We start from the raw sequence: 21,421 nt of genomic DNA, 5'->3' as shown, positions 1-21,421 counted from the left end.
ATAAACCAATAGCATCGAACCCACGAACTCTTGGACATGGGCCCAGTGCCCTACCAACCAGGCTATCCCGGCCTTGCTCCAGTTGATAGTCAATAAACGAACTGGAGTGTCAAAATTGAGTTAAGTTTTTCCACATAAGTTAGAAAATTAACGGTAAATTAATTAAATACAGCGCCGCATCGCACATTGAATTTTCTGAAACATAATTCTTTCTTACATTTATTATTTGTTTATGCATTTTATTGTAACACAGGATATGTTTTTGTTCTCTATATCTGGCAACTTCGATGCATAACTAGTTTGTTTAAGTTCTACATGACTTCGTGCCTGTCTTTGTGTTAAGTATGAAATATATAGTGAAAGAATTGAAATTATTAAAGAAATCTTTGTGAAGATAATTGAAAAGATAAATACTTAAGAGAATTGATATTTAAAGGGTTAAGTTAACTCGAAATAGCATGGAAGACACAGTTGCAAATGTAAACAAAGCCACGTTCTAACAACCAATCAGGCTCGAGAAACCCACGCCATGTTACTTGCATTCTTCCCATTATAATCAGGCTCCGTAAATTAAAAAATAGAAGAATTTCTCCACTGAAAAAATTAATCTGCTGGCGATGCAGTGGCGAAAGGAGAGATAGTGAAAATATTTAAATAACTGTTTTTAGAAGAAAAATAATTATTTTTTTATTATTCTAAATTTTTCTTGTCACTTCTACCAGGCTTAGAACAGACAGGAGCTTATGTACCTAGTGGCGTGTTTGACAAATATCATGCTTTGTTCTTTTGTCTCATGGCAGGATATACATAATTTCTATATACACTCTTACGGGTGTTGAAATTGAAGCCCGTGTCCCTTATTTTTGACGATTATACAAACCACAAAAATTGCATTTGGTCTTGCTTCTTAAACAGCGTAGTTTGAATAAAAGTGGAGCACAAATCTTGATAAACAGTGATTTTGATAATTTTCATTTAGGTAGAAAAATTTCAATTAAGTTATTTCTTTGCTCTAAAGCCCAGATAATTCTTCACGGCAAGATTATATATCTAGTTTATAATTCTCGCATTGCTTCAAGTGTAATGCACTCAAACTACGGCTTTTGAATTTACCTTGGTTCGAAAAACAGCATTACACAACAAGGTGAAGGCTTATTTATGGTGTGGGGAGGATTTGGCCATGCTGTTAAAAAGACAAATGCCATACAAAATAAGATGCTTCTGTTAGGAGGTTGTTTTAATGTCGAAATTTAATATGTTGTGCAAAGAATATGGCTGATTTGTTTCACTATATTGGTAGCACTCTCTGGATTACAATAGTTCATAGAGAATCAGAATCGAGAATAGAGAATAAGCCCTGGTCAATAAGCGTGGACGGCATGTGAGGGATACATTAATGAATTAGTAATTCTACTATCCTCTGTAACCACTTGCTTATTTTGAGTATAATTGGGTAACTCATAAGGAATTAAGGCGATTATGCCTAATCATGTGATTTAAATCAGATTTAATTCAATACCTCAGTGAGGAAATTTTTCTAAAAATTATTTCCAGCAAAACGTGTATATTCATGCAGGTTTCTACGCATATATGCATAACCATAGTTTAAATACTCGATGCAAATTGCGATGGCATAACGGTATTTAAATTTTTAATTGCTATAATGGTATTATAATAGTATTATATAATAGGCATTAAATATTTCCTATATTTTAAATTACTTTTATTTCATAAATTTAATCATTCCTAATCCGTCTTTAAATACATAAATCTGCTAATTAATTTTAATTAAATTTTATAAATGATGCGATTTCAGATATTTCTATTCTCAATAAATCTAACAGCTATAACTTTTTATTCTGATGCAAGTTTATAACTAAATCTTATTCAAAATCTCGACAACCGAACAGCAAAATCTATTTTTAACCTTTCCTTCTTTTATCACATTAAGCATTAGCATATACATTATTAGGTTTACTTCAATTTCCAAACAACTATTTTGCCTTAAATCTTTACCCAAATTATTTAAATAATAACACGAGATATCGTGAGTTTGGATGAATTGGCTTTCCCTTTGGCAGTGGCCTTGTTCGATAATACGCCAATAATGGATCTCTCCCGTTCTATAAAGCGTTGATTAAATACCACTTTCAATTTGGTATTGGATTATGCAGGTCGTGGGGGATTCATAAGAGCAAAATTTAAGATTCTACTTGAGATGTCTCTTAGAAGATAAGAATATTCTTTTTATTTTGCAACTCGAGATTTTAAACGAAATAAACAGATTCATTATAATTTACATCCTGCTTTTCCTCATGTACTTCAATTAGTGAATCCACACTTACTACTACATATTTTCCATCATTTTATTTGGTGATCCACAATACAAGCGTTGGTTCAATTACATTTTTTAGGAAATGACCTAAAAATATCAAAAATAAAGAAATTATTTAGATTCTTCAATGTGTACAATAATTGCTTGAATTTTTTTTTAAGTGAGTGTTACTTCCATAAAATTGCAGGCAAGAGGATTTTGAAATTTATGCTTCAGTTGGAATTGGGTTGCATTAAAAAACATCCTACTCGCACCTGATTCATATTTATTTTCTGGCTCCACCACCATTTTATTCTTTTGGCAAAATAACAAAAACACATATCTGTGGGAATCTGTAAAGAAAATATTTAAGCAGCTTAATAAATGCAGTTTTAAAAAAATAAAGAAAAAAAACCTGATTGAGAAAAACGTCTGGTCAAATCTACCAGGATATAATAAAATTTAAACTATTTTTTTTGCTCTTTGAGAATACTTGATAATGATTAGATTAATATTACCAAAAAAATTTTTAGTTTCATAATGAATTTGGTAAGATTAAAGCCAACACTACTAAACAGTAAATTTTATAAATTAACCATAAATTTGCTATGTTTAACCATGAATTTAAATGCCCATCTCCTTAAAACCTCCAGGCTTTTGAGCAAATTTTTAATATTTGCAAAGAAAAATTGGATAGAATTATGGAAAATATTTAAAATAAGCATTTTTTTTATTCTCCTATTTTACCATTTTTCACTTTGTCTTTTATTTCCATCACATTACTAGTTCTTGGTATTAAATTATAACTTCTCCGAGCATCGAATTATCAGTGGTCCAAATATTATGTGACTAGGTCAAATGGTTCAGGAGTCTGTAAAGGACAAACAGGCAAATATTCATTGTTATGTAGGGAGATTTTTTTAACTCTCATCGAATTATGAGTGGTTGAAAAGTCATGTGCCTCGATCAAATGGTTCAGGAGTCTGTAAAGGGCAAACAGGCAAGTATTCATTGTTATGTAGAGAGATTTTTTTTAACTCTCATCGAATTATGAGTGGCTCAAATATTATGTGTCTCGGTCAAATGGTTCAGGAGTCTGTAAAGGACAAACAGGCAAATATTCATTGTTATGTAGGGAGATTTTTTTTAACTCTCATCGAATTATGAGTGGTTGAAAAATCATGTGTCTCGATCAAATGGTTCAGGAGTCTGTAAAGGACAAACAGGCAAATATTCATTGTTATGTAGGGGGATTTTTTTTAACTCTCATCGAATTATGAGTGGTTGAAAAATTATGTGTCTCGGTCAAATGGTTCAGGAGTCCGTAAGGAACAAGCAGTCACATATTCATTGTTGTGTAGAGAGATTTTTTTAACTCTCAAAGCTTGTTATTGCTCTAACTGTCATAAATTATCAGGTAGCAATTAAAGGTGAGTCATCGAGGCCTTTTCTTATTCCTTAATAAAACAAATGCTTCATTAGTTGAGTCTTTATTGCTGATGCTGCTTCCACCCTCAGAAAATATTGAAAGCTAATAATTAAATAATCAAGTTTCAAGAACCTTCCTAAACTATGAAAAGAAATGCTTTACTTGTCGAATCTTTATGTGTATGTGACTAATCCCCTCACTGTCTAGCAGCAGCTAGACATTATCCATGAGTTCATACACTCTCAAAAAATTCAGGGCAAGCAAAGGGTCAGCGAAAGTCTCCTTGGAAGTGTGAAGACAAGCCAGAATGTGCTCCGGGGACGCACTTTGCACAAACCGGAAAAACCCTGTTGTCATTGCAAAAGAAGCCACTCCTCAGGTGGCCGCTGGCAAATCTTGAATCTTTATAACTGCTTCAACTATTATAAAGTCAGTGATTAAATAACCGGCGTCTAAGAACTCATTGTTTCTTAACAATGAAAATTTAATGTTTAATTTGAAATGAATAATCCCAAGAAACTGAAACAAAAAGGTGTGGAAAAAATTTCCATAGCGTTGGAAAATTGCAGTGGAAAAGGCGACGTGTTTTAAACTCTAAAAAAAAGGCATTTATACTCAACACCCACAACAAATGAATATGGTGCAACGATTAAGTTTTTAGCTTCCGCTCTCTTTCTTCTATGGATATCATCCTTTTATGGTTGATTTAAGTCACCCAAAACTTTCTAGAACTAGACGAACTTTTCTTCTAATCCTCATTGTGAATTTTTTACTATACCGCTTATTTCTCTTCCATTTGCTACAAAATTTATATATGAAAATATTCTCTCCCCTTTCAGTTACAAAGTCATTTTCGGGCCTGTTGAAAAAGTGAAAGACACTTAAATATCATACTTTTAATAGCTATAATCGCTAAATTATCGGAATTAAAAAATTTATATCGTTTGAATCGAATCGATATCGAATGGATTATCGGTGATTGGATCGAATGGATCGGTAAAAATTGAATTCATGTCTTTCTAATGCAATCCCAGCTTCATTCGATAAATCTGAAGCTCTGTGTAAAATTTAAAGTAAGGGAATACCACATGTAAGTCCGTCAGCAAAGAATATAATGAATTATCTATTGCTACACATCCTTGGAACCTTGGACATAAACTTAAATTAGATCACGCCAAAACACCCAAACCTATCACAGAAGTTCATAACGTGATATTATGAAATTTTGTTTCATTTGAATGCTAATTGCCTCTAGATCAGGGGTTTCCAACTTACATGAGGCCGCGGGGCACAATTAAAAACACCAGTCAAATGGCGGGTGGCAATTTTATAAAAATTTTATATAGGTCTGTCTTAAGTTTGAAAGAACATTAAATATAACTGTCGGAATTTTATCAAGTTGTACGAAGCAAAAGCATTGCATTTCGAATTAAAATAAGAAGTAGATTTTCAAAAATAGTACATTGCATATTATAAAATTCTGGCTACAATAACTTTAATGCTCACCTATGTATTAAACAATTAATGTGCAACAGATATCAAACTGTTAAAATATAAAATTTAAAACCTATATAGATTTTTTACGAAAATTGTCAGCAAAAAATGACAGCTTATATATTTCAGCTTCGCGGGCCGCCAGTGGGTAACCACTGCTTTAGATGATAACATAAATTCCGCCCCACCTCTTAATTCTGCTTCTAAATGTATCCTTCCCTGATTTGCCGTTTTTAGTCATCTATCTTATCTTCGGCTACCGTTTTTTTTTTTTTTCAATTGCTTTGTTTTTCACCTTTGCGCTTTTCAATGTTGAATACATTTGCTTTTCTTCAAATCCCTTTTCTTGTTTTCATTATTCATGTGTTCATATCCATGCGTGCTTATTTCCCTTATTCATGTGTTCGTGTTTTCATTATACAACTTAAAAATGAATGTCCTATTTTGAGCACTTGAAACTTGCCGAGATTTTCCACCTTTATTTTTGAAGCCAAGGATTTTTTTTCTATTTTTCACGTTGCTTAATCTGTCGAGTTTTTATACGATTTCAACTTCCACAATTACTGCAAAACATTAAAGATAACAATTACCAGACAATAATTAACCAATTAAACCAATTAAAGACAACAATTACAGACAATAACCAGGGGACTGGAGCCATTACTCCTGATCAATCAAATTCATAATAGCTAATAGATCCGAGGAAATGGTCTGTTATTAATTGCCAATAAAAACATTTTTGTAGAATTATAGTTAATACAACATCCACTTAGTAATTAAATTATATGAGTTCATAGACATAGAAGATTTCTTACTTATAGGAGCAATAGGAGGCACATATGAAAATTTTGTATCACCCATGTTTCCTTTTTCCCAACCATTTTCTATTTGGCTGGTAGGTATGTTGTGAACTATCCAATGAACAAAGCCTTGCAGCATTGCCAAATCAGGATCTAAATAAGTATTAATTTCTGATAAATATGAATTTAAACACAGAAATGCAAAGTGAAACATAAATTATAACTGCTATTTATATAATAATATGCGTTATTGATTACGATTAGTGTGCTAAGAAGAATATTGATACATGATTGAGGTACCTTGTAAATCAAATGTACAGTGCACCAAAAAAAAATTTAAAAAAAATAGAAAAATAAATAGAAAAATAAATAAGAAAATAAAAAAATAACGGACCACTCTGAATAACTTTTGATTTAATGATTGGATCTTCACGCTTTAGGACTCAATCTTAATGGTTCGAGGGGGGCGGGACTTCAAATATGCTAACTTTTAAGTGCAGACGATATTTTAGATATTTAGAAGACATTTTAACTTGCGAAATCAGACACAAAAACGTACTTTCTTTGAATAAATATTCCTTTTTTTAATGAATTCGGAATTCTGAACCCCAAAATATAGTTTATAGCCGCTATCAGAGAAATATGGCCCCAATAGTTTGGTCAGGAGAGTTCTCCAAAGTTCGTACTCCTTAATATTAATTTTTCTTTTTGCGTATTTCGTTATATTTCGAAAAAATTTTAAGCAAATCCAAAAATTTTTGCCCGCAATTATAACATTCATTTATTCAAAGACAATTCCATGCAAAAAATGACTTTTATTAGATATTTATTATTTTGTTATTTTATTCGATAATGGTCAAAAAAAATTTTAATTGAAATGTACAATTTTTTTCATAATTTGAAAAAATATAATTTTACATGGCAAAATACAAAATTCGGGCAAATTTTTATTTGAATAGTTCCTGAGAAATTGAATTTAAAAAAAGTCAGATATTTCAAATCCGATTTCTCAGTAACTATTAGACCGAATTTTCTCAAATTTTGTATTTTGCCTTGTAAAATTATATTCTTTAAAATGACACAAAAATTTTTGAACCCTACTATTCAAGATTTTTTCGACCATTATTAAATAAAATAATAAAAAATAATAAATATTTACTAAAAGTTACTAATTCATCATACTTATAAAGATCAAAACTAATTCAGAGTGGTCCCGTTTTTTTTGCGCACTGTACATTTTATAAATACTGTATATATATANCAATATATATATATATATATATATATATTCGCCACCTCGCCAAATGCGATTGATGAATAAAATTTTAAGATTTGCATTTGGCAAAGACTTATGAAAATTGGCGAACACTTTTGATATTTGGCTAATTTACAGGCTTGTAATTTGAAATCCTTAGCGCGACCCTGTATAGATATATGTATGTTCCCATAAGCATGACAGTCTAGTACAAGCCAGCTGTCCCAACTAGTCGTCTCCATCTGGCTCAACCAGATTCTATGTTTCTTCTTCTATTGATTCCCATGGTTTTCAAATCTTTTTCCACAAAATCATTCCAGCTGGTGTATTTGGTCCTTACCTTTCTCGGTTGTTTGTAAACTTTCCAAAAGTCACCATCATTCCTTCTATCGATGTGCACCAACTATCACATTCTATAAGATTTAATGACTGAAATGATGTTTGGTTGCTTACATTTTCTGTATAATTCATCATTACTTTTCTAAATTCGCCAAGCACTGTCAATGATGGCTCTGAATATTTTTCTTTCAAATATTAAGAGCTTATTTTCTTTTTTCTTAAAGACCAGCTTTTGCTGCTATAGATAAGTACAAGTTTAAGTAGAGTGTTATATAAATTTGAATTAGTTTTGCAGATAAAAGTCAAAAATATTTCAATGTTTTTTTTTATTTTTTATTTACGACAAATTCTTGCCATGTAACTTGTTTGATTAGTAAGAATGTTCTAATGATAATCAGATTATATAAGTCGATATTTATCTTACTTAGGGAAATTAAAAATATATGTATATAGCATTTAATAAAATTTCAATTCATTTCAACACTTTTTTGTTGCTTAAAAATAAAGAATGAAATTTTTTACATGAAATCCTAAAATCAATAAACTTGGTCATAAATCCCCAAAAAGTTTTTCATTTTGAAAAAATATTTTTTGTCCCACATTTGTTTGAAGTTTTACTTAATCGAGTATTAAAATTGTTAATAAATCAATATGTTTTTTTTAAACAAATGTTAAATTTGAATTCACTTTTCAGTACCTAAATTGTTTAATAGTTTTAATTTCTTCGCATCCTTCGCGTATTTTTTTAATAACAATAAAAATAAAACAATCTATAGAAATCACTTCTATCGAATATAATATAAAACAATTATTTTATTTTATCAAGAATCTGTAATTAAACCGAAAACCGACAACATAATTAAACCTAAGTCTTTAGTTTAATATGTAGCAAATCTATTTCATTTTCAGATTTTAAATTTTGTTTCAATTTATTGATAAAAAATACTTTACTGCTTAATGTTACTCTATAATTACTCTAGCAATAAATTTTAATCACACTGAAAATAATGAAAGGAGAAAAAAAAAAGAAAGAACTCACCAAACAGGACTAATGTTACATATTTACACTTCTTTAAAACATTAAGTTTTAGAAGAGGGGATCTTGCTGTTTGATAAAATGAAATATAATCACCACAATTCAGCACTGTATTGCCATTGTATACTACCTATGAAGAATAAAATATTGTTTGTACACTTTGCACATTATCAGAAACTTTATAATAATACTTAAACTAATTGTAAATTAGTTCAGAATGAAAATTCTTGTTTAATTAATATTGGCAATTGAAATGGGGTACAGGTGGCGCAGAGTAGAACTTTCTATCTACGGCAACACTTCAGATAATTTCTACATTAGCGTGTGGACAATCATAGAAGAAGAAAGTACGTTAGTTTCCGTCTTGATTTTCAAATAGATTAAAAGCTACGAAACTATATCCAATTCAAAAATGTTCAAACTATGTGCAAAAAATTGTATTAAACATAGTTTTTAAAAAAACTGTAGAAATTTTAGAAAATATTTTTAACAATTAAATACGAAAGTGGTTCCATAGTTTGCGTTCGAATACCCAAAATGGTGTATTTGTTAAACGCTGCGAATATATATATATANATCTCACCCATTGTGGTGGTCCTGAAAGAGTGGATACCACTTCTGGAGAACGCACTAGGTCTGAACATCGGGAAGACTGATTGTGCAGCTCATTGGAAATAAATTTAATTTAAGAAAAAAAAGTTTTTGAAATGCCAATTAACATTCACTATTTTTTTTAATTATAGAAAAATAGAATAATAATTATAATCTCTTCCAGAATGTAGAATAATTATAATCTCTTCCAGAATTTCTACAGTTTTTCCGGAACCTACTTTTTCGAAACCTTTCTGCCTAGAAGACTCGATCAAAGATGTGAAGATGATTTGCCTGCAATTCTTTATATAATTAAAAGAATCAAAACGAATTTTGGAAATTTGGTTTTAATTTAAAATCTTCGTACTTAAAAAAGTTAAAAGCAATGTAAAAACACTAATAATGTCATATAAAAGTTTTTGTGCTCAAATTCTAAAATCAAGAAGAATTCAAAATAATTTACCAATCCAAGCAAATTCTGTTTTCAAATGAGACAAAAAAAAGAAAATAATCTTAGCGTTTTGGTCAGAAATCAACCCAAAAAGTGTCTGTTGCCTAGATTCTGCGAGATATTTTTCTACTAATAAATAAGCTTTCTTAAGTTAAAGAAGTGAGGAATGAAAAAGTTTTAATTTCTATTCCATTATTTTCGATAGTGTCAGCTTGGCTGTTAAGCAACGGAAAAACACTGAGTATTTCTCTTATGTCCATCATATAGTTTGTTTAATTTTCTCCTACTGATACGGCGATATTATATGGCTTTTTAAGGGGGGGGGACAACACCAAATATATATAGCTTCCTAGCACTCAAATTTATGACCCTATTTTTTCGAAATTTGGACTACCTCCTATATTTTGAGGGTCAGGAATCTAAATATGTAAAAAAATATCTATGTTTATTCAGAGAAAGAACGTTTTGCGTCTAATTTCGTAACTTACTTAATAGTTAGTGCTAATTAATTAGCATATTTGAGGTCACTCTCTTGAACCATTATGATTGACACTCTTCAAATAGCATGATTGGAACAAAAGTTATCCCGGGTGATATCCTTTTTAGTTTGCGTACTGTTCAGTGCGATGCACAGATGCATAGGGCGGAAAAAAACAAATTGCCTTAAGTAACTTTTGATCTAATGGTCGGATCTTCACGTTTTGGGACTCAATCTTTATGGTTCAAGAAGGTAACTTCAAATATTTTTACTATTATTTAGTACAGACTATACTTTGAATTACGAAATCAGACACAAAAACGTCTTTTATCTGAATTAACTCCCCCTTTTTTGACGGATTTGAATTTCTGACCCTCAAAGTATAGGGGGTGGCCGCAATATGGAAAATAGGTTACTAATAGTTTTACCAAAAGGGTTGTTTAAAGTTAAAGTTGATCCTACTTTTATCATAGTCGCAATTCATTACATCTCGGGAATTTTTTAAGTGAATTGAAAACTTTTGCGCACTTTTTTGTTTATTAAAAGAGAATTCAATGCATAGAAATATTTTGTTTTTATAATTATTTACTTTAATCTATTATTTCATTTAATTATAGTCAAAAAAATTTGAATTTTAGGATATAAACATTTTGAATTATTTAAGGAAAATATAAATTTATGCGACAAAATTTAAAATTTGAATGAAATAAATCGAATAGTTCTTGAGAAATTGAATTTTAAATACATGAATTTTTTTTAAATTTGATTTCTCAGGGACTATTCGACCGAATTCGTTACAATTTTGCACTTTGCATTATACATTTACATTCTTTAAAAGGATATGTAATTTTGAATACGTTGCGATTCAAAAATTTTTCGACTATCATTAAATAAAACGATTACAAATTAAATAATAAAAAGTATAAATAACACTTAAAAACTATTTTTTTTCGCACTATTTTTCTCGCATAATCGAAAATAAAAAGAATTTTACATAGATTTTATTAATAAAGGAAATAAATCCTTATTGATTTTTATTATGATTATTAACTCTATTTATTATTTTAATTAAATTGTAATAAATTTATTTTCATCGTTTATTCTTATGATTGTTCTTATTTTTGTTTATTATTCCTACATTACTTGTACATACATTATAACTGGCAGTACTCTGAAATAAACAGCGCACAGGTATAAACAACGCATTAAAATTTAATAATATGAAAATAATTTTTTTTCTCATCATTTAACGCGAATTTAAATATCAACTCTAAATTCTAAATTAAATTTAAGCAATTTAATGTATTAGTAAAAGACAATTATAAATAAATTCGAAAACAAAATTATTAAATTTCGTTTTTCTAATTTATTAAATATCGAATTTATTTTTATCATTATTATTATAAGTGATTAAATTATTACTAAAGTATTAATAATTATCATTACCTCTAAATCATAATCACATGATTTAATAACATCAGGAATTAAGTACTGTTTTTTAAGTTCTTGTTCACAAAGTTGAGCACTTCCTAAGCGGATAATACCAATCAGAACAAAATTAATTAATATTATCATTTTGTAAGAAAATCGCTCGAAGCAGAATTATTTCAAATTTTTCATTTGACAGTATGTGTAAGAGCAACGAATTGGGATTTTTTCTTAATATTTCTTATCAGAAATAGGCTATTTCAGCTGTTACAAAAAGACTATATTATGATTATAAATGAAGCGATTTGTTAAGCCGATTACTGGAAAGGCGGCAAGCTGTATTTATTCATCATTTCAATTTCGTTTTGTACGTTAGGGCTTTGAATAGTGTTAGTCTTATATATTTATATAAGGCTGAGGAATGTGAAAGATTAAAAGAATTTAAATCTCGAAATATTCAAGATTTAAATATATAAATATATGACCAAGTAATGCTAAATATTTAAACTACACTGAAAAGCAATTTATGAGCCGGGATAGTCTGGTTGGCAGGGTTCTGGACTCACGCTCGCGGAATCTCGAATCCAGATGGCTGAAGACTTTTGACTGGTTTGTGTTGTAACTTTAGACTGGTGCTTGTTAAATCCATCGGGTCACAAAGTCCTTCATGTTCCCATAACAAATTATACCTCTGGGGGGGTACAAAATCGAAAATTGATCGCTCTCTGGTTCAGGTCAAAATTACGATCTGTGGATTGAGTGGATGTATGGATGAGTCCGCATTTTAAACAGGTATTGCGTTTAGGCGTGGCAGAAGTCGACATCTTGGCCATATATGGTGCCACTGGAAAACAAGAACAATCGTACTCCTTGCCTGAATGGCCCACGACAACAACGAGCAATTTATTTTCTGTAAGCACGCGTTTCTTTAAAAAACCTTAGATACTTCCATATAGCAGATTTCCAATTTCCAATGGGTTTCTCGAACCAAGTTACAGTTTTTTAAAATGACATCTTCAGTCTTTTTTATGTCCGAACTTGCAAGTTTTAAAAAGTTTTACATAACAGCTGCTATAAACTACATGGAAGTTACGGCACATGTTCAGTATTAAAATTTCATAGGATCCCATGCCTGGAAATGTCACCATATGACGCAAGGATAAATATTATGAACTGTTTCTTCATCTGCTTTTGACTAGGTGATGATAGGAGAAGTGCTCCTAGCCGCGTACGATGACAATTAAGGGCATAGATTCCTATTCAATTTTAATCTTGATGATGCATCCGAACTCCCAAGGAAGTGTATCGCAACATTTACACTACCCAATGCTATGTATAGCGGTTTTAAGCTTGTACATTTAGACAAAGAAAATAGACTAAAAACTTTAAATAAATCTACAGTTTTAGGAGCAAAAATAGTTTTTGATTTGAAATCCCCATGTCCGAATCAGGTAAGATTAAGTTTTTACTCTGAAATTTTTGAAATTCTTAAAGAGCCCGGCATTATCATAAGTATTAAAATTAATAGAATGATCTGGGCTACCTATGCTTCCAGAATAAATAAAAAATTCGAAAAAAGTGTTTTTTTTTTCAATTTATTTATTTATTTACTTTTGTGAGGCCCTTTTCTATTCGGAAAAGAAGAATGTCAGAAAGGGACTCTCAAAATTGAGCAAAAATGTGTCAAAAAAGCTCAGAATTAAATAATTATTAAATCTGAAAAACATTATGCACTGAAACGGCATAGTCACATTTTTTAGCAAAAGTGCATTTTCTCAAACGTGATGTGGAGGAAGAATTGCGGGAGGGAGATGTTCGTCGATTTCGTTTCCCTTTGGCGCCGTAGGTTGAAGCCTCGCTCGCACTTCTGATACAAGAGTTCGAGGCAGTGGGGCCGATACTAGCTACTGGCATTTGGGTACACGCAACAAGGTCATACGCACTTTTGAGACAATTAATATTGACATTTTGCTTAAAAATGAGTACATGCTGATTCAATTTTGAATACATAGGGTTTTCAAATTCGACTTTTATTTGTTTCGCAGTTATTTTGACATATTTATGCTCGATTTTTAGAAACCTTTCTTTACAGGGGGATAGCTAAGGCCTTATTCCATCTTGGGCTGTCACAACAAATATGATGGGGGCTGATCATTTTCGGTGGTTTTGTTTGAATTATACAGGTTTTCGTATTCATATATGTTAAATTAAAAAAATTTTAAAACAGTATTTAGTCAAGAAAAAGATTCAGTTATGACTTACCTTTCTTAATTTGAATTCAATTTTATTTCAATTTGAATGTTCATGACTTTTCTTTTTTCTTTTCTTTTCTTCCAGACGTGGACACGTACCTAGGTTTGCAAAACCCTTAACCGTATAGTCCACGGCTGGACGACAGTCTAGCTCGCGCAAAACTCGGCACATAAGTAAACCATTACAAAATTCATAACTGCACAATACAGATGATACAGATGACAATAAAGATGACAATAATGCGTATCACATTAGTTAAATTTATAAAAAATAAAAAAAAGGAAGAAAAAAAAATTTTTTTGAAGCAAAGAGAACAATAAATGAAGCGAATTTTGTTATATACATAATAATTGGAAAAAAAAGAAGCAAAAAGAAAACAAATAAAGAAAATGTAAACGAGGACGAAATGTATAATGAAGGACAAAATCAAAAACTGTTAAACACTATCAAGATTACATAAAAAGTCAGGTTTAATTAAAATTTAAATAAGGAGTCGTTTTCTGCTAGAAAATTCATTACGCTAATTAATTTAGAGTTTAATGTTTAATTTGTAAGAAAGTTTTTTTGCCAAATATCTAAATTATTAATGTTTGAAAGTCGTGTATGCCATGATATTGTGTAAAGACAAGTTGATAAGTAATGCAATGTTCATGACTTACTCATGCCTTCCAATTCAATATTTTTTCGCCTGGTTGGCAGGGAGCTGGACTCACGTTCGTAAGAACGGGAGTTCGAATCCAGCCAGCCGAAGACTCCCCGTGTAAAAACAAAAAGGTGACTGGTAAGCGGTAATATGTCGGGTCACAATGTCCTCCATGTTTCCATAACAAATTATACATCTGGGGGTACTGAATTGGAGATTGATTGTTCTCTGATCCAGGTTAAAATTACGATCTGTGGATGAATGAATGGATATTTGAATGGGTCCGCCCTTTAAATGGCTGCGACGTATGGGTGTGGCAGAAGTCGAATTATTTGCCATGGATAGCATCACTGGAAAAATCGAACAATTGCCTCCATTGCCTTAATGGTCTACGACAACAATTCAATATTCAAACTTATGGAATCAACACAACAATAATTTATGTAAGAAATGAATGTAAGGGACATTTTTAAGTGATGGTACCAAACTGCATTTACATTGTACCAAACTCATCATAAAATGATTTACGATGCTACGTATTCAAAGCAACAAAATTAGACGGTGCTGCAAACTATGCTTCATTTAAAAAAAATTTTAAAAAAAAAAAATAATAATAATTTTTTTACGAGAGTTAAATGAGGTACTAAACGCATAGCATAAAAGCAACTATAAAAGATGAAAAGGTCCCTAGGATACCTCGCCGCGAAGAAAAATGCAAAATGGTTAAATAAAAAGGGGACGAAGCACTGCTGTGAAAATAAATTTCCTTCAGAGAATTATATTTTATTTCTGAATTAGGAAATTTAATTTAGTGTGTTAGTATTCAGTATAATTATATCATCCTTCATTGAATTTTGAAAATCTAATTTAACATTCTGGTATTCAGCTAAATTTAATATCCTTACGATGTAGTTAGAAAATGTAAATAGGAGCAATAACAATTAGTGTAATTCGAATGTTCAATACAGTTAAAATATCTATTTTCTTTTAATATCAGTGCAATAAGATTTTATTCTCCATTGCTCACTAGGAAATTAAGACAACGATTTAATTTGTATTCATAGGTTTACTTGTTTGGATAAAAAATTGCCATTGTTCGTCCAATCGAGAGGTTAGAACTTTTACCACACACAATCCAATGTAATTATCATAATTATATATTTTTATATATTTGAGTATTCAATGCATTGTCATGCAAAGCAGCGTAATCACCATAATTATACGACATGACACGATAATTATTTTTTTAAATGATAATATAAATATGGCTTGAAAAAAAAACTAATGTCTCTTAACTTTTAACGCTATTTAATGCAATTTAACCCTCTAAAAGGAATATTAAACTCAGTTTATGCAATGCAAAATGAATTATAATCCGGGCTGGCATGATTTAAATCAATTAATTTAAATCATAAATTTAATCTTGATTTAAATGAGCAAACTTTTTTTTGTTGATAATAATACGAAAGACTCATTGATTTGTATCAATTGTGATTTTTTAAAAGTCATTAAGTTAAACAAGCTTTTTTTTTTTTATTTCCAATGAGCTACACAATCGGTCTTGCTGATGAGCACATCTAGTGTGTTCTCCAGAGGTGGTATCCACTCTTTCAGGACCACCACAATGGGTGAGATACCGTTGGTCATGTTAATTTGGACGTCTAGTTTCTGCCACACTAGATGGCAGCACCGAGACTCTATTTGGATGTTTAAGTCCAAATAACCTGCTAAACCAAATAATAGTCCCATTTAAACAAGCTGCTTTAAAAAAAAAAAAAAATAAGTCTGAGTTTAGTCATATTGAAGTGATATGAAAGGGATATACACATAATTTAAATTTACACGCATTCCTTTCCTTATTTTATTACAAATAAATATACTAATTTTTTTTTCCGAAAAATTAATACTATATTACTTATTAAATAAAAATATTAATTTAAAACAATTAATGTTATTATTCATTTAAATTAATTATACTATTAATTTAAATAATAATATTAACAACTATTATTTAAATAACTGATTTTTTTAAAATATTAGCTTAAGTATAAAATATTTTTTATATAATATAATTAAAAAATACATCATTTAGGATGTGATTTTTTTGTATATCTTAAATCATAATGACGATTTCTTACTAAAAAATAAAGGAATTTGCGTGTAAATTGTATATTTTAACATAGACTAAATATAAAAAGAAAGGAGACTAAACGTGGATAAGAGTGTCATGAAATTTGAAAACTGTAATTTTACATTAAATTTTTGCAAAAAACTTAATTCAGCGCACGCCAAAAGCATTTTTATTACATCAGTCAAGTTTTTATTTAAGTTCAGTGCTTTGAAAACTAATGAAATTTGCAGCTCGTGTTTATCAGCCAAAGTGATTTGAAGGGATTTTATTTTCAGATTATGATTTCTGATCTAAACTAATGTATTCTTCATTTGATATCTAATTGACAAGTAGTCTATCAATCTTTGAATTGCAAGCAAGTTGAGATTGAAAAACATCACTATAATTTATTAATTCATTGATTAATTTTAATAATTAAAAATTAATTTTAGCCATTTTAGCTGGAATATTTTTTAAATAATATTAAGTACTAGGTATACATGGTATCCCCTTGACGCACAATTTTTGTTTAAAATATTTTTCGTACTTTTTCTATTTCTATTTAGTATTTTGATAACTTATAGTTAAAAAATACAGCATGAAAATTTGGTGTTTTTTTGGCGTTAAAGATAAAATATTTCAAACACGGCTCACTTCCAAACGATTGTTCTTTAAATTTGTACTTATTTACAGCTATTTAGATCTGAAGAGAATCAGTTAATCACCATTGAAATTTCCTAAATTTTCAAAATCATCTATTGTGATAATCTCTGAATCTCTGTAATCTCTGAATATGAATGAAAACAAAATTCCAAACCACTTTTTTAAGATTTTTAATTCCGATAATCAAACAGATTTTCTTAGTAACTATTAAACTGTTTCTTTAAGAAATAAAAAATTGCAAAATACATTTTTTTCATTTATTGTAATTAGAGCGTCAGAAATAAAATGTATAAAAAGGACGCCGATGTCCTATCTGAGTCAAAGGGTTGTCAGATTTTTTCTTTGGCAAATGTAAAAAAAAAAATCAAAATCTGACTTAAACAAAAAAAGAAGACCCAATTTCAACCAAATAAATCTGATTTTTATCATTATTGTTGTTTTTAAAAAAAATCATATTTTGTCATCCCTGATTATAGTTATCTTTCACACTCTGTAGTTAAAAAACCTGTCTAACTGGCCGCAAAAACTTTCGTTAGTTAGAATATTTATTTTAAAGGAAAGAACTTTAACACAGATTGACAGCTTGCTATAAAGCATATGCCAAAATAGACTGCAAGAAAATAAAAACCTCCAAAATTAATTTTCCTTTAATACTATAATCCACAGATTGTGAAAACGTGAATTGTGAAACAAAATATTTAATTAAAATATTATTATTACAATTCAAAGTAAAAACTTTATAAATAAACGTATAATTTTTAATATAACTAAATATTTTATTAATAATGTAACTAAATTTTTAACGTACTATCATTCATTATTTATTAAAAAACATGATGAAAATTTATATTGAAATAAAACAAATTATATTTTCGAAAAAATATCTATCTTTAAACATTTTTACAAAAAAATGTCTATATTTCTAATCTACCCATTCGAGTTTTTGTGGGAAATAATTTTAAAATAAATTCACAATTATAAATAACACGGAATCACTCTACATTTAAAAATTTAAGTCAGGACATTTTTATTTTTTATAATTCATTGATGGTAGCACCTTTAAATAAATTGTTTACTTAAGAAAATTCAACAACACCGTCCCGAATTATTGTTGACATTTTTGTTTCAAATTGTTATTTTATAATGAAACTGTTATTTAGAAAATGATTTACGTGTGTATGAAGAAATTTTCAAATCTCAAATATACTATATTTCAAATAAGAAATACTGATATTTTTTAAGTCTCATTTCTATAATAGATAGCAGCACTAACGCTGCAGTGCGTTTATATTTATATATCATTTTGTTTTCATTTTAAAACTTTGATAATAGATAGCAGCACTATCATAATAACGTAATAATATTATAATTTTTTTTACGCGTTAAAAATTTGCGCCTACTGCATTTTTCGAAACATTCTTCTACTGATAACAAAAAATATAGGCATTTTGTTATTTAACAAAACTCTTTTATTTTTGACGTTCTTCCAAAATTGAGGTCAAAAAATGCATTTTGAACATTCACATTTTTCTAAACTGTCCAAAAGATATCAACAATAAGTTGAAAAGATAGCATCAACTAAAAAAAGAAAAAGAAAAGCAGTTTGTCTTTTAAATTAGTTGTTTTATTTTTATCCATAATGCAGTGCTATTAATGTCTCATTTTTTTCCTAAGCGAAAAAATAAATAAATAATTTTTCAATTGCAAAATAAAATTAAACAAGAATTTATTTTTTAAATTAATGCAATACATTTATTTTAATTTACCAAACTTATACAATGCATACAATACAATACATACAATGCAATACATACAATACAATACATACAATACAATACATACAATACAATACATACAATACAATACATACAATACAATACATACAATACAATACATACAATACAATACATACAATACAATACATACAATACAATACATACAATACAATACATACAATACAATACATACAATACAATACATACAATACAATACATACAATACAATACATACAATACAATACATACAATACAATACATACAATACAATACATACAATACAATACATACAATACAATACATACAATACAATACATACAATACAATACATACAATACAATACATACAATACAATACATACAATACAATACATACAATACAATACATACAATACAATACATACAATACAATACATACAATACAATACATACAATACAATACATACAATACAATACATACAATACAATACATACAATACAATACATACAATACAATACATACAATACAATACATACAATACAATACATACAATACAATACATACAATACAATACATACAATACAATACATACAATACAATACATACAATACAATACATACAATACAATACATACAATACAATACATACAATACAATACATACAATACAATACATACAATACAATACATACAATACAATACATACAATACAATACATACAATACAATACATACAATACAATACATACAATACAATACATACAATACAATACATACAATACAATACATACAATACAATACATACAATACAATACATACAATACAATACATACAATACAATACATACAATACAATACATACAATACAATACATACAATACAATACATACAATACAATACATACAATACAATACATACAATACAATACATACAATACAATACATACAATACAATACATACAATACAATACATACAATACAATACATACAATACAATACATACAATACAATACATACAATACAATACATACAATACAATACATACAATACATACAATACAGGCTCTACCCCATGCTCGCTTCACTCGTCAACTCCCATGGTTGTTTATCATTCATTATTGATTTTTTCATAAAAATGCATGTAATACTGTATAAATTAAATATACTCAATATCATTAGATTGATTGCAGTCAAGATTTAGTACAATAGAGCAATTTTCTGGATAAATTTGTACTTTAGTATCGATTTTTTTAAAAATTTTACTAACTTCCTTTCTTGTCTTTGCGCTATTTAAATTAATCGAAACGCGTATCAGAAGCGTAACTTTAAACAAATTAAACACGTGGTTTTAGATAGTATTCTAAATATCAATTGATTGACGTCACGCCACGGTGATTTTGTCAGTGCTAACCTAGCATTATCTATCAAAGATAAATAAGTATTGAAAAATGCGTAAAACAATCTCCGTGAAACTCTTTTTTGATCAAACAGCAACGATGTTGAAGTTGGATCGGTGAAGTTTGCCAACATACGCTGGAAAACTTCACCGATGTTATCGTCTATCTAAATAATTGAGGGAAAAAACAGAATCATCTGCAGTTTAATTTATAATTATGCTTAGTTATTTGATTATAATTATTTAATTTATATGCTTATTTAATTATTATTATTACTAATTTCAATGCTTATTTAATATATAATTATCTTAATTTAATTTATAACCTATGAAGAAATTAATTTTCAAATATCTTTACCGAACGAATTATTTGAAAGTTTTAAAAGATTTTGAAGATTGTGAGCTAAAAGTTTCTGTTCCATCCGCCTTTCAAATTTCAGGATTCTGGCTAAAAAAAAACTAAAAAAAACGCTATTTAAACAATTTCTTTGTATATTTTTCCGTTAATATGCTAACGGTTTACAGGAAACTCTGGTATTCAAATTTATAGTTACTAACACACATTCAGTAAAATATGAAAAAAAATTGTTTTTAAATTGAATCAGAAAAATGGTTTTCATGTTTTGCACAAAGGAGTCCTAAGGATAAAATTTCCGAATCATTACATTTAATAAACTTTATTACTTATTATAAAACCATATGGTAATGTTAATTTTACCAAAATCATTACGAAAACACTAAAGTAAAAACGACTGAGCCTTTTGGTGTTCCGATTGAGACAGAAACACGGTAAATATTATTATATTCTGGTAGCTTTGATCATACTTTTTATCGCTGTGAAAGTATACTGTATGAAGGGTTCCTTGGGATATTCATCCACTTTTCCTTCGAGGTTAATATGTTCTTTACCAGTACTATGCATGATTCTTTATCGCCTTACGAGATCATCGCCAACAAAACCAATTATTTTTATTTTTGGAAATGCCAGATGCT

General features: G+C 28.9%; 1 protein-coding gene across 2 annotated transcripts in view; it reads right to left on the bottom strand.

Moving 5' to 3' along the window:
* Nucleotides 1–2,352: 2,352 nt before the first annotated feature.
* The window catches only part of LOC122270490 (uncharacterized), a 44,331-nt gene continuing 25,262 nt past the window's right edge, over nt 2,353–21,421 (bottom strand). Inside the window, exons 1-4 of one of the 2 annotated variants that reach the window (XM_043048010.2) lie at nt 11,634–11,861; nt 8,671–8,797; nt 6,053–6,190; nt 2,353–2,667 (exon numbers count right to left, since the gene is read on the bottom strand). In XM_043048010.2, the coding sequence (XP_042903944.1) occupies nt 2,492–2,667; nt 6,053–6,190; nt 8,671–8,797; nt 11,634–11,762 (570 nt within the window). In that variant the 5' untranslated portion in view covers nt 11,763–11,861 and the 3' untranslated portion in view covers nt 2,353–2,491. Of the gene's footprint in view, nt 2,668–6,052; nt 6,191–8,670; nt 8,798–11,633; nt 11,862–21,421 lie in introns of those variants that run through there. The other variant, XM_071180033.1, reaches the window with a different exon arrangement.

Source organism: Parasteatoda tepidariorum, chromosome 4 (assembly GCF_043381705.1).
Source record: "Parasteatoda tepidariorum isolate YZ-2023 chromosome 4, CAS_Ptep_4.0, whole genome shotgun sequence".
Classification (NCBI taxonomy): domain Eukaryota; kingdom Metazoa; phylum Arthropoda; class Arachnida; order Araneae; family Theridiidae; genus Parasteatoda; species Parasteatoda tepidariorum.
The sequence above is the reverse complement of the archived record's forward strand: the minus strand, read 5'-3'. Positions and strand labels throughout refer to the sequence as shown.